We start from the raw sequence: 16,445 nt of genomic DNA, 5'->3' as shown, positions 1-16,445 counted from the left end.
AATATGCCCAAAAAATGAAACACGTTACGTCGTATTTTAACTCACACCAACTTTATTGTTAACGAGTATAAATGTCATTGAATTAAAAGAATTTATTTAGGACCTTAAAAACAACCAACAAACTTACCACATTTTGAATATGTATTTCTCATCAATAATTTTATAGAATTAAAATCAAATTGATTATTGAATAAATATAAGAATGATATTGACATAAAATGAAAATAATATTTTATCAATTGTAATTTTTATATATATGAAGACTATTCAAAAAGTAAGGTAACTACTGTATTTGAAACGTCTAACGGTCCAGGATTCTTTCTTTAATTGTGATCAATTTAAAGAAGTCCCATACATACAACGATAATGTATCTTTTGTATGTACGTTCTAAGTATTGTTTATATTTAAGGGCAAAAGTGCTATTTTAAAGACGAAAGCAATTAAGAAGAAGAAGAAGTACAAAGAAATACTTTAAATGTTTGTATCATATTGAAATATTTCTTAATTTCGTTGGTATGACAACTTGTTTATCTGTTTGGTGTCGTTGTAACGGTAACTAAGAAAGATAGATAGAACGGAGAACCATCTTGTAAACACAGAATGTATAATATTTTAATGTGAAAAACACGATATATGTTGAAAGTGAATATATATATATATATATATATATATATATATATATATATATATATATATATATATATTCAAAAGTGAATAACTGTGTTATGTGTTTCATTATAATCTCGTCACAATTGCCTCTAGCTAAATCTAATTGTCTACTTTTGCATGTATAAGCATATGCAATACAATAACATTCATTTGGGTCTGTGTTGATGTTTTGATAATTGCCTATCAATTGATATACAGAGTAGTTATCGATTTTCTAAATTCTTCTGATCATCAGATTTACGTCTATTGAATTTGCTATAGTTATTTTCGCCATTATATTTGTTATGATTTTGTGAATTATTTCGATTCCGCCTACTTTCGCTAGAATTCGTTGTATTTCGCGCATTTTTGTTTGTTGTCGACTGTCCGTAATTATTCTGAAATTGATTATCTTGATTATTTCTGTTTATACGATAGGTTCGTTTCGGTCATGCTTTGACTGATCATAATTCACTCTGTGGTTTTGACATCTATTTTGATAATTATAGTTATTACCATAAAAACGACAATAGTTTCGAGTGTTTGGATTTAATTAATATTGTTTGTTACCGTAACTGTTACCTCGTACATTATTGCTATTTCCTAAAAAACTACATTTTCTTGTATCCTTGAGGTAACATTACGATGACATCATTTATAAGTCTGTTTTTCGGTAATTGTGGAGTCAATTCTCTCACAATTGGTTTGAGTGGAATTATGCTTTTCATTTGTTAAAATCGAGGTAAATACAGCGCGTAAAATTTCTTACATATTATACGGAATTTCTTATAATACTATGCAGAAAGCCAGTATTATAACTAACACTCAATATGTTTTATGAAAGTCTATGTGACGGAGAAATATAAAATTTTAAAAAGTAATACAAGTTTATATATATATATATATATATATATATATATATATATATATATATATATATATATAGGGTTATTTTGTGGAATATGGGCATATGGGCAGTCCGATAATATGGGCAGAGCTAAGCTTTTCATAGTACCACTGGAAGAGGAATTAGGTAGAAACGAAACCTTGTAGTTGGGAACACTGTGTGGAGTATTGGCACAACGAAGAGAGAGCGTCGTGGTGTTCGGCTTCAAGTTCGTGGTATTTTGAAAGAAAAAGGGAGGCAATCTGCATATTTTCTATTGTATATTTTATTGTTTGTAAAATGTAAGGCATTGCAAATAAGAGATTCACGCGAAATAAACGTTTGGTTAGAAAAATCACCTTGGTGAGTGTAATCTGTGAACATTGCATCATAGTTATCCGAAATTGGAGGGAAGTCGCACGATGGCTTCTTGCTGCAGTGTTGCAACTTACTAACTAATATCACTATGGGCAAAATGAGCATATACGTTTTGTATAAAACGGGCAGATGTATTGAACATAGAATAAGTACATTTTGGAGAAAATCGAATGAAAGGATTCGCATAGTTAAGAAGTTCTTCATCATGAAACTTCATCAGTTCTTCATCTTCATCAGGCATATTTGAAAATTTATATTTCTGAAAAAATATAATTAAATTTACTAATTTATTTTCTTAGCAGCATGCCACCAATAAATTCCGTGCAACAGGAATTTGGCCGTTTAATCCACATGCAATTCCAGACAAGGCTTTCCTCGGAGAAGACGTGGAATGTGCTATTCAAGCAGACATTTCGGCAAAACGATCTACAAGCTCCAATGCAGAAACTTCACAACAACCTGATAGAATTTCTGGTCCCTCCGGCATGTAACGATGTCGCACAGGCTTACAGAGTCAACAGCAACACCTTCCTAGAACAACGCTGCCTTTATCAAAACCATCTGCAACAGCCAACGCAGCGAGTACGACAGCAATTCATCGCAAGAAACCGTCACAACAACCTGATGAAACTCCTGGTCCCTCCGGCATACAACGATGTAGCGAAGGCTTACAGAGGCAACAGCAACAACAGCTCCCTCCCACAACACTTTTTTCATCACGTTCGTCAGATTCGTCGGTAAGTTTGGTGAAGGACCAACAGCAAAGTCTACCAGACATTCTTCGTTCTATTTCTCCTGTTCCGAAGATAAACCTCCCAGCCAGGAGAGTGAACTCTCGACGTCGATGCACCAGAGAACTGACTAGCGACGCGGAAATAAATGAATCAGTTGTTAGAAAGGAAAAAAACGGGAAGAGAAGGCAAGTTTTCAGTCATCTAAACGAGGGAAGAAAGTAACAACGAGCAATAGTGTTTAATCGAAATGTCCTATTTGTGCCGTTGATTTTTATTCTGAAACACATGGAGAAAGGCGGGTTGAGTGTCAGATGTGTGCGGTGTGGTATCACGAGTTGTGCGTGGTATCGGGTCTAGAGGTGATTTTATCTGCGTTAAATGTAAGATATAATACAGACGTCGCAGTGAAACAATGCTCATTAGAGAACAACTGTACGTGATGTCTAATGTGTCCAAATATGAGCGTAGTTTGAGATCGTGGCTTTGATCTCTCATTATTTTCATGTTTCGTAATTTACTTTTCTTAGTTTTTCATTTTTTTGCATTTTTTGTGAATAATGGATTAAAAACAAATTGGTTAAAACAATTATTATTATTATAACCAAACAGTACGCCTGCCCATATTATCCAAATTACCAGCCCATATTACACATATACTTCGGTTAATATGGGCATTTGAAGTAAGGTTAGTATTTAATATTTCCTCGCAATGCTCTTATATATTGATAAACATAAAATCCATGAAAGGGTAAGTAAGATATCATTCTATGTTTCTGTAACATTTCCTGTCATATTATCTATTGATGAATATAAGTAATATTACATTTTGTATTTTTCTGCCCATATTACCCAAAATTACCCTATATATATATATATATATATATATATATATATATATATATATATATATATATAACAAATGAAAATATTTTTGCGAAAACAAAGATGATTAACACCTATGACCAAGGGGGACGCCAAATCGGCCAGCACAACATGGATTATTATTTTTATTTCATTTTTTTAGAATTATTTTACAGAAAGACAATGCAGTATGTTCCAGTTGAAAAAAAACAAACGAAAATGAACCTTTCATCGAAAGGAACAATAAGAAAAATATCGAGAATTCTAAATACATATTAATCTATATAAAGAAAATAGAAAAATGAACTCTCGAGCAAAATTGACCTATCTTTGTCCTTCTAGGGTTATTATACACAGCTGTCAAAATGAGGGGAAAGCTCCGATTTAGCAGCAGGGAAGACAAAATGTCTACGTTCAGTTTGTAATTAGCGAATATTAACTTCTTCTCAAGACATCAATAAGTAACTAGAAATATTCATTTAAATGGAAACAGCAGTACACCATGGAGTGGCAGCTGCTGTAGAAATAAGAACTACAAACAATACCGTAGCTACAACAAAAAATAAATTAAAAAGTATTGGGGTTGGTCAATATTTCTATTTTTGCATGTATTTAGAAATGTAACATTTAGTCCTTTACATAGGCTACGTACGAGGGTTTTCCAAATATTTACTCACGTTCTGGAAGAGAAAAAACACAAGCAAAAGTAGACATTTTTCATTATGTATGTTTTAAAGTGACACTCTTATACTACTTTCCGACATAGTTTTCGTACTTTTAGACACTTACAATAGCGATGAATAAACTTACAAAGTCCATTGTCATAAAAATTTGCCATTTGTGAATAACCATTCCTGCACTGCAGCCTGAAGATCTCGTCAGCAAGGCGCTGCGGTGGCAGCCAGTCTTTATGTGGGTAAACTAGTAGTAGACTGTAACGTACCCTTTTGCGGTACTTCACATTATTGTTGTTATTGTTTCTGTTATGTTGTGTGAGTGGCCCCCATTTACTGTAGTCGTGCCGTTAAATCAAATACATGTTTAACTTTTGCTTTGCGTATTAATTATTAATGTTATTTATGTGGAAATGTTTTTATTATTAATGCAAGCCTCTAGATGGTGAGGTTATTCTATACCTGCGCGCTATAATCATATGTAACGTTACGTTTGAATCAGGATTAATTACAAATGATTTTAACATTATCTCGAATTCCTCTAAATTTGCTAGGTAAATTCTATTGTGTAGTGGTATTAACGCTGCAATAGTAAAGTCCTTATTTATATAACATTCACCCATGACATCGCATAATTAGTCGTGTCGAGCATCGGTCCTTGGCATTCAACTGTCTTGTGCTTGCTGCATGCTGAGTAATGATTTTGAGATGGCGACGGCGAGATTAGAAGACAGGAAAATTGGTTACTGCCCATTGGTTCGCGCGAAGCGAATGGACCGACAAAACTAGGTGAGGTATATAAATATTTTGTTTTTAGTTTGAGGAATTATGCGTCTAATAAATATATCATATATATTAACACTTCATTAAGTTTTAAAATTTTAGGGAAGTAACTATGATAGAATGTTAGGTTTTACAACATGAAAATATGATAGAGTAGTTGGGTTTGTAGTAGCCAGTGTATTGCATGACGCTCCACCATATTGTATTGAAGTGAAATCAGTGACGCTGTAGGCCTCCGGGGAAACTTCGAAATTTAACAGCCTAAATTGGCTTATTTTAGGATCAAAGTGTATAAAATATAATCTGGACTAACTTATAAAGTATTTAGGCAAAGAAATTTGGAGGTCCTACTAAAAATTTTAATTAAACAAGTTTTAGATGAAACGCGTCACTAGAGAATCGACCAAGCCTTTGATGAAGTCGTCGGGGCAGACGGTCGTCGTTTGGATGTAAACATCACCAGTGACAGTCCTGGATGAAGCTCCTCCATTGGGATGTAGAGGTTTGTGCTAGGAGGGCTCTGGTGAAGTAGACAACTCTTAAACAGGTAAAATCAAGCTTTACCTTTTCTTTTTTATCGAATCATTCGGACTGAGAACAACCTAATATACGGTACCATTTGTGGTTTAAACCTTGAAACTTTGAAGACATTAACTGCTTAGAACTTTCATTAGTATTCAATAGTAACATGTTAATCATGTGCGAATAGTGTTTTCGTGTTGCGTTACGCATGTGACAGCCTTATCGTGATATTTTCGCTAATCCGCTAATATTACTATACAAAATTTCTAATATACATCGGTACGACTATAGAATTGGTTTCTAGTACAAAATTTTACCGACTTGATTAAATGATGCAACTTGAAGGGTTAGGCTAGCTCAGGTATGGTCAACTTGTCGTTTTCTTTTAAGTAGTGCGATGTATTGATCCGCATAATTAAATAGTACGCTTATGGTATGATCAGGAAACTACTAAACATTGCATTTTTTTCATCTTCATTTGTATATAGTGCATGCTCATTAATAGGGATAATCAATGTAGTGTTTTCTTCTTGTGTTGTATGTAAAATGTGACCCATGGCATGTAAGCCAATTTTATAAGATGCTACTAACATATGATTTATGAAACGATTCCCAAAGTGGAATGGTCATGTAGTATAAGTATGGGCACGTGCACGGAACCTTTTCCGTTATCATTTTTCTTTAATCCTTCCCCTGTACTTTCCTGAAGCTTTAAATGAAGGATAAATGGATCAATGTATAATAGTATGAAATAGTGGTAGCCAAGCATCGCATTTTGATGAGTATTGTCTCGTCTCATGAAAAAGATATTAACTTAACCCATTAACGCCGAAATTATGTTTTGTTTTTATTTTCGGTGAAATTTGTAATTTTGAGTTATTTAGGTGTAAAGACCATTTGCGAGAAATTTTGAGTTCGTGACGTAAGCGGTGTTGTTGGGGTGCCCCGTGATCATATGAACACGCTAGGCGTTTAAGTACTTTCGTATATCATGATTAAGTGGATGCCCCGTTAAATTATTAACACATATGGAAAAGAAAAGAGACATTTATTGTCTTAGAAATTGTTACACTTTAGAAGACAAAAATAAACACAATATTTGGACTATGGAATTGTCAGGTTATGGAGCCCAATATCTATGGGACTTTATGGAAATTGAAAAAAATGGTAGGCGCACAAACCCAAGCTACATTTGAAACATTTTGTAGGTACTGTGTTTGAACACAGTGTACTTGCACAACGTTTACGCTTAGACCGAACAACTAAGTGGTTTCTCCCATAAAGACAGACGCCATCCCTTACATGGTGTTGTTGACTGCTGGACTCAGAAATATCTGGAAGCCCTGCATCTAATAGAATGGCATTATAATTTTGCAAATAAGTTTCTACATTATGACTTGCAAATTCTAAGTGTGAGATGCCTATTCTGGCTTTTCTCAACATTAACCATGCGATTCCTGCGATACATCAATCATCCAAGAGAGAGGCGCCCACAACCATATTTTGAACGTGATTCTAATTATATAACATGAGATACCCTGGTCCATTTGATCAGTAAGTTTCATGTGCTTGCTAATATTCTCCGAATTCATACGAACGAGTACTTTCTATTTTCATTTTGGAAATTTTGCTCATTAAAAACAGGCTGAGCTCCGTTACACGTAATACAGTTGTAACGACAGGGTTGTTACATCATCTTCACCAAGTCGAGTATTATCTGTAAAAACAACTTCAGCATGACTGGTAAGTTGGCGCCCTGTAATTTAGTCCATTTCCATCCCCCTTTCCCGAATCTTCATCCGAAAAGACGTTAGGTCTCGGAGGTTTAGCATGTCTTGCATGTCATGCACGTCATCCGATTTTAAAATATCAAGAATTTGTTGAAGTGAAAGACCTGTGTATCTAAAGGGAAAACCATACAATTACCAGTAACAGGAGTTGGAAAATAATAATAATAATAATAATAATAATAATAATAATAATAATAATAATAATAATAATAATAATAATAATAATAATAATAATAATAATAATAATAATAAAGTAAAGGACGATGCCATTTTTCTTGTATTTCTGGTGCGTTGCGGGTATCTGTACCTCTAGGTTACATTCACGCCACAATGTGGAATTTGTTTTGCTTGTATATCCTTAACAGAACCTTCTCCTAGTAGTCAACACACAAAGAGTAAAGAAATCACTGAAAGTATGTTATACAAGGCTTATTTTCACAAATACTAACTGCTGTGATCATATGATCACGCACGGCGTTAATGGGTTAATTTGATCTGTTTGACCTGCCAAAAGAAGCTAATAATGTGTCATTTATATGTTTATTTTCTTCCTTCCTTGTACTGGAAAGCTATGAATATAAAAATCTTGTAATAATAATAACATGTATATTAAAATCTATGTAGTGATAAAACGTAAAAATCGAAAACAGTGCAAAGTCAAGATATTTGAAATCGAATGTATTTCGAAACCAGTAATTTAAAAATTTATATCAACCTTTCTAAATTGTAATTAGATTTTTCTCTGTGAATCAATAAATAATAACTTCAACTTTGAATCTATGATTCCATTCTAGAAATTCATATCAAATCTCTAGATTATTTGATAGTAATAAGATACATTCTAAGTTCGTGTCGAACATGTGCTAGATGGCACACCGACTAAAATCTCGTGGGTTCACCACTGTAGCAAGAACCTGTGATAAATGTTAAATTTTCGTTGCGCATGTAAACTAGAATACGTTATTGTAATTTTCTTAATTTTTCTTTTAATTTTCTTTATGGCTCTGAAATAAGGTCGTTACAAAATTGACAAATCCAATCCAGGATCTTGCTTAGTATGTTTTTTTTACTTAATTTTATGACGCGAAATAAAACGTTACAAAATTTGCTACAACAGCTAGGATTGATTGAATCTTCTTCTTCTTGTAGTGAGAGAAACGTGTATTACAAAATTGGCTTAGTTCAGCCTAAACATTAAGTTTAACTAAGTGTGCAAAATTATGGTAAGTTACAATTTGGCGACTTCAGCTTCAGGATTATTATTTTTTTAATTTTAGAATGTTAGCTATAGTAGGTAAGGCTGAATGAGATTTTAGAACAATTAGCGGAAGTATTGGGATAAGGCTGAGAGATGCGTGACTCAATTAATAAATGAGAAATGAGTGAAACAGATATGATGCATGAGACTGAAGAGTATAGTTGTTGTATGGTGCTTACAGTGTTGAGAACACTTTAGCAATCTGCTGTGAAGGTTGTGAAAAATGGTGCCATATGAATTGTTTAAATATTCCGGAAACGGAACAAGAGGTGTTAAAGCAGTCAGAGGAAAAGTGGTTCTGTGCTAACTGTGTAGTTGAACAGCATGTAGAATCAGGTGTTGAGAAAGTGAGTTGTGCACAAAATCCAAAGAGAGTTGTTCCGGAAATAGTAATTGGGGGAGGTCCATTGCTAGAAAAATTGGTGGACATAATTAAAGATTTAAAGGCTGAGGTTTCGGCTGTAAGAGTAGAACTTATTAATCAGATGACTGTTAATAAGAATGATTTGAAATTAGAAGTGAAAACTGAACTAAATAAGATGAGTAGTGAAATTATATCTTTAAAAGAATCTTTCACATCAGTAAAGGGGGAATTAAAAACCGAAGTATCTAAGCTAAGAAACGAAATTGATGAAACAGAAACTAATTTAGGACAAACTATCGAAAGTGTACGCGAGAATTGTATGACGGAAATCAATAATGTAAAACAGGATATGAGTAACATTAGGTTAGATTTAGATAAGGTAACTGGAAATTTTAGTGAATTTAATGAAAATGTAAACTGTAAATTAGAAGCTACTACTAAAGAAGTTTCAATGCTAAAAGGTTAATTTGGAAATATAAATGTTAAGGAGCAACAAGCTGATGATTACCGAAAATTTCGTGATGCTAATGAACAAACGGTGAACATGATAAAAGTACTGGAACGCAATGTGATTGACGCCTATCGGCAGAACCGAGAAAGATGTGAACGAAACACCAAGAATTGGAGAAAGATACTCGAATCGGGTGGTAGATATACAAAGAATAAAAACTCTCCTCTTGAAGAAAATTTGGTCGAGAGTAATCGAAGTTGTCAGAAAGGTAGGGGACCATCAGTTAAAAAATTTGATAGAATTCGATTTGATGAAATATCGAACATGACCGGTGCATCGTCTTCGTCTGATGTGGAAGAAATCAGGGATGAGTTCTCCTGTAAACATAAGAGAGTGAAACAAAAAAGAAAAGAGAAAGGATCGCGGTGTGAATCGTGTACCGAACAGTGTCCTCCATTAGATCTTGTTGCTAATGATCATGAAACTGATGATCGGTTTAAATTAGATCGTGAGTGTAGAAACTGGGACAACATCCCTTCGTATAAAAGGGGTGCAGTGACCTATTTGAAGGAACTGCATCATTTTCCGAAGTTTGATGGACAACTAACCCAGGGCGTGGCTCAATTTTTTTTTTTTTTTTTTTGATGACTTATTACAAACCACGAATATGTATGTCCTCACCGACAGGGATCGTTTATATATAATAGGACGTGTCTTAGAAAAATCTGCCAAGATCTGGTACAGAAGTGTAGCATCGCAAATCAAAATCTTTGGTGATTTCGTAAAATTATTTAAGATGCAATACATATCGAAACGAATGGAGAGGGTGCAAAAACGTCACCTTTATTCGTTGCTATATGATAAGACAAAGCATTCTTCACTCCTTGGGTTTCTCCAATTCTAAATCTGTGTATATAGACCATCCCTCTCTGTCTACATACTTGAATCTCTCTTTCTCTCTCTCTCAATGTCGCCCAGGAACTCATATGGTTTGAGATCAAACCTTCCACTCTTCAAACCAAATGTAAGCTTTCTAGCAATGTGCTATCGTAACTCTATAGGCTTTTTGCTAAAGCAGTGTCTTTTAGATTTTATTCGGGGAGGGGAGATTCTCCGCCGACATAAGATTTTCATTTTTTATTAGTGTATTACTATACATTTGATCAAACAATATGTGTTTATGAAGCTCAAGGGAGGGGGAATTACACCATCCTGTCCTGTCCAAATGACCCTCTAGAAGATTTTCTTACAATTACTGAAAAGAAATGAAATGAATTAATGAATAACAGTCATTTCTGTCAGTAGATATTTTAGAGCTCTGTGCGTGCATTACAGACATTAGGAAGCACAAAACTTACTGCCGTTATTGAAAATTTCCATAGATTTCTTAGGGAGCATCTTACTAGCTTGTAGTCTTTAAAGAAGGGAAAGAATGAAACTAAAAGTCTTTATATGAAGCTCTGGGAACATTGTGGGACTTTTTGTTAATTTAGGCTTTTAAATATATTTCAGAACAAATGAATGGAAAAGACTGTTTTAAAGCTATAACGTTGTAAACTTGATTCCAGTTTTTTTTTTTCAGCTGAATGGAAAGAATGTACTACGTAACACTGCTTTAGACAAGGAGAGGTTGAAGATGGGGAGGAGTTGTATTGAATACTAGAAGCAACCAATCGATTGAGACATGTATTTCTGGATGCATAAGAAAACGGGGCAACAGTTTGTTATTAATTTGGACTTGGAATTTTTTTTTAACAATTTCTATGCCGTTAACTGTACCTGGGGAATTTGCCTAGCATGTTCTCCTTGCGTAAGCATCAATGAACCACAAATTTACTCCACAAAATATGCTAAACGCCTATATGCGTAATGTGTTTACATTAGAGTTTGTCTAAAAAACACTTCAAACATGTAAAAAAATATCCCAGGGTGGGCGCGAACAACCAACCTTTTTTTTATTACTGGCCGCGTGCTCTTCCAACTTGGCTACGGAGGCAATGAAGAGAACGTTGCTTGTTGAAGGATAAATTGTTGAGATCTTTTGAATTTGATTAATCAGTGTGCTCCTTTTTTTTCAACATCTCAATAACGCTTTCTTTGCCTGGGACTTTTCATTATTAGAAACTCACTATGCAATCACAAAAGTGTCCCTGTACAAACCTGTAATGACCACGCAGAGATATAGAGTCATTTGGGGACGTTAAGGAACAACTCGACACTATTCTGAAAGTAACGATAATTTTATTCTGCCAATGTGATCATACTTGACAATAATTCTTGCCCTACCTACAAAACACAAGATCTTCTCCGTGAATGCAATACTTGCAAATGCAAGAGCACGTAAGTAAATTTTGAAAGTCTTGCAGGGGAAATCGACACTTACTATGGGAGTTGTTGACACTATATAAACAATGCAATCCTTCATATCTTTGAAAACAGTGTCCTTTACAACAAACATAAAAATGAAATGAAATCTTTAAGTTTTTAACGTCCCACGGTTACGCCGGTTAGGCTAGAGGAGACGGAGATGATGACAGATAAGTGAAATGAAGAAAGTGGGAGGAAACGGGAGAACCCCGAGAAAACCCAAGAGCACAATACAATAAACTTGAAAAGCAATGAAATAGTAGATGTAAGGTTTCTACTATCTACATATGACTTATTCGCAAACTTTGCTGCGATTCATTACAACCTACAATAATACAGAAGCAATGTAAGCTCGTTAATAACAAACTTTGTTTTCAACCTGTTTTGCAACATATTGCTTTCAATATTTTACTACGCATAATAATCAATAACCGAAAATCGCACTTTAATACAATTATTTTAGGAATCCATATGTGAAGAATCTAATAGAAGCTGATTTCTTCTAGCTGAGACTAACTCTCTCATAGTCTTCTTTCACAACGTTTTGACAGGGTTCCTACGAACAAAGGTGCTGTAAGATAAGTTGAAATTGTTTTTCAAATTGCGGAAGAAAGATACTTTAAGGATTGACAATTTTCAGTACTGTGTAGTGGGAGCATTAGAGGCTTTCTTTAATACATCAGGATCTTTGACACACGTACTGTGCTAATCTAAAACAAAAGGTACTTTACAATTAGGCTTATACCGGACTAAATTAAAATGACCCAGAAGCTGAGAAAGCGTGTTTGTTATGTAACCTAAATCTACGATGTATACATTAAGATGAACCAGACGGTAGTCATTTTGTCTAATGACCTTCCTTATAACAAAGGAACTACATGTCGAAGTCTCCCTACAATCACTGTCGATTTGTCCTCTAAATGCATTGATCAACAAAAGCTGGCACGAGTTGTCACTGGCACAAGCAATATGTGTCAGCCTGAGAGTACCAGCCCGTCATGCATACAGAGAGTATATTCTATCATAATACTAATCATCTGCCTCCTTCTATAACAAAAAATGGCTGAACCGTTTGAAATGAATTTTATTAACATAGTTAACAATTACCTCAGACTGGGTTGCTGTCACGCCATTTTTAATAAATTGCGTATCCTAACAGAGAAGGGGGGTTAAGAATTTATGCCAAAAACAGAATACCTAACGTTTGTGAAATGAAACTTGATACATAAAATCCTTATATAAAACGAATGTCCACGTGTCCGACCGTGTTTAGAAATTTCGGTATTAAGTGGACAATAGGGGCAATTTGTATCATTTTTGCTCAATATTTAAGAATGATGACATCCAGGTTGTGTCTTGGCATCACAGAAAAACGGATGAAACACTTCAAATTATCTTTTTAATATACTATATTTAGCATTTGGTCCAGTCGGGTTTTTATATGTTATTAAAACATATATCATAAGAGGAAGAGATGGACATAAATATCTTATTTCAAAATATGTGAGCCCATCTTCCGTTGGGCTTAAAAATCCGCTGTTGAAGGGAAAAAGGGCAAGTTCTAAATATCCGGTCAAAATGTAAAAGTGACATTGTGATTGTCCGGTCATCACGGGAAATCGACTGAACCGTTTGAAATGAATATTTGAATACATTTAGTACTTGGAAGAAAATGGTAAGCTGAAGTCCACTGGAAACTTGACAGAACTTTGATACAAAAAATAAAATGAAAATTTTGATTGACTGATTGATTTTAGTATAGCGTCCCGTTCAGCAGTGAGGCTATATGAGACGTGAACCTACTGATTAACGCGGAATCCGAACCACGTGCGCTCCCGCCGGGAATCGAACCCGGGTCTCTCACGGCAAAGACACGTACGCTAAACGCTTAGCCACGAAGGAGCTCTGAAAATTTTTAGTTTTACGTCCCACGTTATGCCGGCTAGGCTAAAGGAGGCGGTGGTGGTAAGGAATGAATGAAATGGTGGAATGAAGAAAGTGGGAGGAAAAGGGAGAACCCCGATAAAACTTACGCATACGGTGGGGGCGCGGTGGCTCAGTGGTAGAGCGTTCACCTCTAGTGCTTGGGGTCCCGGGTTCGATCCCAGCCCCCGCCAAGTGAACTTTGTGGTGGACAAACACCGTGCTCGTGGGTTTTCTCGGGGTTCTCCCGTTTCCTCCCACTTTCTTCATTCCACCATTTCACTCATCTCTCATTATTACCGTCTCCTTTAGCCTAACTGGCATAACCGTGGGACGTAAAACTCAAAGATTTCATTTCATTTTCTTACGCATACGGTGTTTGTCACCCACCAAGTTCACTTGGCAGGAGCAGGACTTGAACCCGTGAACGCTCTAGCACTGAGCCACCGCGGCCCCAACTTCGATACAATTTTGAGGATGGTCAACTATGCCAAAATATAACATTTCCATTAAAAAAATCCATTGTTTCGGAAGTGGGGAAATTTCATTTTTTTTATGTAGGTGGGTGGGCCACGGCAGGTAGCAAGCAAGAGGATCCAGAAAGTTGCAGATAGTTTTACTCCTTGCAAGATGAAAAAAAATTGCATGTCCCTATCAAGATTATGTTTACATGGAGAATTTTTGTAGGGTTCCAGGATTTTTTAAAAAATAACTACAGATTCTTGCAGCAGTCAACCTAGCTCTAAACATCCAGTATTTAGCAACAATCCATGATATATTTGTTACCAATACGAGCACCATAGCCAGATCTGCAAAACACATATCATCAATAGATGCGATATGATCTCCAAAGAAGAGTGCGATAAGGCAATAAGCATTAATTTTTGTGCCAGCTATGTTAGTAGTAATTACTGCACAAGAAGCAGCAGCTGTTCTAAGAAACGGCTCAATACCCCCAAACAATAGGTGGCGCCAGAATTTTCGTAATGTGGGTGCAGGCTAGGATGGGACAACGCATTCTAACATTGTTGTCAAAACGCTTTGCACTATTGAGCGCAAATATAAGATCGCAAAAACAAACCCTAAATTTTAATATGAACTAATATGTGCCCTATCAAAAAATCCATGTTTCAGAATCCTGTGGTACTTAAGCAACAATTTTTATGGAGGTGGTTGGTGAGTACTTCACATTATATGCCCGTAGCCAAACTCCCTCTATAAAAATTGTAGCGTGAGAACCTTAGGATTCTAAAACATGGATATTTGAATAGGAAACATATTAGTTTCTCAGCGAAGTCTTGACCCGACTTCGATAGGTCCCATAGTTATGGAGTTATGGACCTTTAAATTTTATTTTTGTATGTTTCCGGCAGCCTATACTCCAAAAGGAACCAATTGTACACCCAGGTTGGTCTATACTTTTAGTCCTATATTGGTGTCAGGAATCACCTCTCAAACGTTGTCGGTGTTGTTTTGAAACACGTTCTAGAATTCATTTCTCTTATGTGTTTTTGCCTTGTTCGCTTTGTGTACATTTTCAGGTACTTATCTCAATCCTTATTTCTCACTGTTTTCATTCTGAAGATTTTTTTTTATCTCAACGAACAATATGTACTTCCAATGTATTTTAATCGTTGTTTTATATTTTACTTCCAGTTAGCTGTTATTTGTTTCCCATTCTGGAGCCATGTGGTTTTTATGGATTATAGTCGTTGGCCTTCTAATCTTATATATCTACCTAGATACCCGAATGCCTGCTAGATGTCCTCCTGGTAAGTAGTATGTATGACTTAGATACTAGCTAACAATTGGGTATCACATTTGTAAAACACGTAAACTGCATTTTTTAATTGAATAACATTGGTACAGCATAATTAAGTGTTCATATCTTAACAGTGTATCTACTCTTTGTCTCAGAAATCGTCTAATATTGGAAAGGAAAATTCCATAGGTAGCAACAAAATGTAACTGCACAATGTTAACGAATACAGATTGAATTACCTTTATAAATCAAAAACACACGAAATATTAGAAAATGTATTTATAATATAAATAAGACAAATACTATGTATACAAACGGTGGCGTATTTAGGGGGGCTTCCAGGCTTAAGCCCCCTCCGAAATCTTACTTACTATAGTCAAGTATATGACATATCTTGCATAATTTTCACATTTTCAGGCAAAGCCCCCCCTCGAAAGTTAGCAAAGCTCCTCCCGAAATAAAATCGTAAATACGCCACTGTATACAAATTATTCCATTTATTCTTATGTATAACCACCCTATATATAAAAGATATAGATAAAACGTAAGTGAAACAGAAAGGAAAGCGGAAGACAAATCAATGGGACAAATAAACAGATTTTCAATGTTATCAAGTTTTGAACCAATTAACAATTTATCAATAAAGTACTGTATAAATAGTGTTTTGGGCAGTAATGCCAATTTAGCCTATTTCTGGCTAAATCTAGCCCATTTAGAGAGGCATTTAGCCATACAAATCTACAAAATGCTTATAGCCTTAAATGTACCTTATTTTATGAAACTCTTTTGCCGTTTTCAGCTTTTTTTAGCCGTTAAATTAATTCAAAAAATAATTTTTCTATTAATATAAAGTGTATCTTTTTTTAAAAAAAATTAGCCTATTTGTCATTATATATTATTGTATTATCGTATCTCTAGACAGAGGGTGTTTTATTACGCAATAATCACTTGTTTTACATTCTTCTTCTCTCTCCGCACCCACAGATTTCCAACTACTTAGTAATACTTATGGATTCAGAAAGAATTTTCATGATGCTCCCGTA

General features: G+C 34.9%; 1 protein-coding gene across 1 annotated transcript in view; it reads left to right on the top strand.

Annotated features, from left to right (window-relative positions):
- The first annotated feature begins 5,307 nt into the window (after window positions 1–5,307).
- LOC145661964 (methyl farnesoate epoxidase-like) overlaps window positions 5,308–16,445 on the top strand; it is a 36,753-nt gene continuing 25,615 nt past the window's right edge. Inside the window, exons 1-2 of the mRNA XM_081727312.1 lie at window positions 5,308–5,512; window positions 15,297–15,412. Of these exons, the coding sequence (XP_081583438.1) occupies window positions 15,328–15,412 (85 nt within the window). The 5' untranslated portion in view covers window positions 5,308–5,512; window positions 15,297–15,327. The remainder of the gene's footprint in view (window positions 5,513–15,296; window positions 15,413–16,445) is intronic.

Source organism: Thermobia domestica, chromosome 10 (assembly GCF_964235325.1).
Source record: "Thermobia domestica chromosome 10, izTheDome1.hap1.1, whole genome shotgun sequence".
In the NCBI taxonomy this organism is placed as follows: domain Eukaryota; kingdom Metazoa; phylum Arthropoda; class Insecta; order Zygentoma; family Lepismatidae; genus Thermobia; species Thermobia domestica.
Note: the sequence above shows the minus strand (reverse complement) of the source record. Positions and strands in the feature narration are given on the sequence as shown.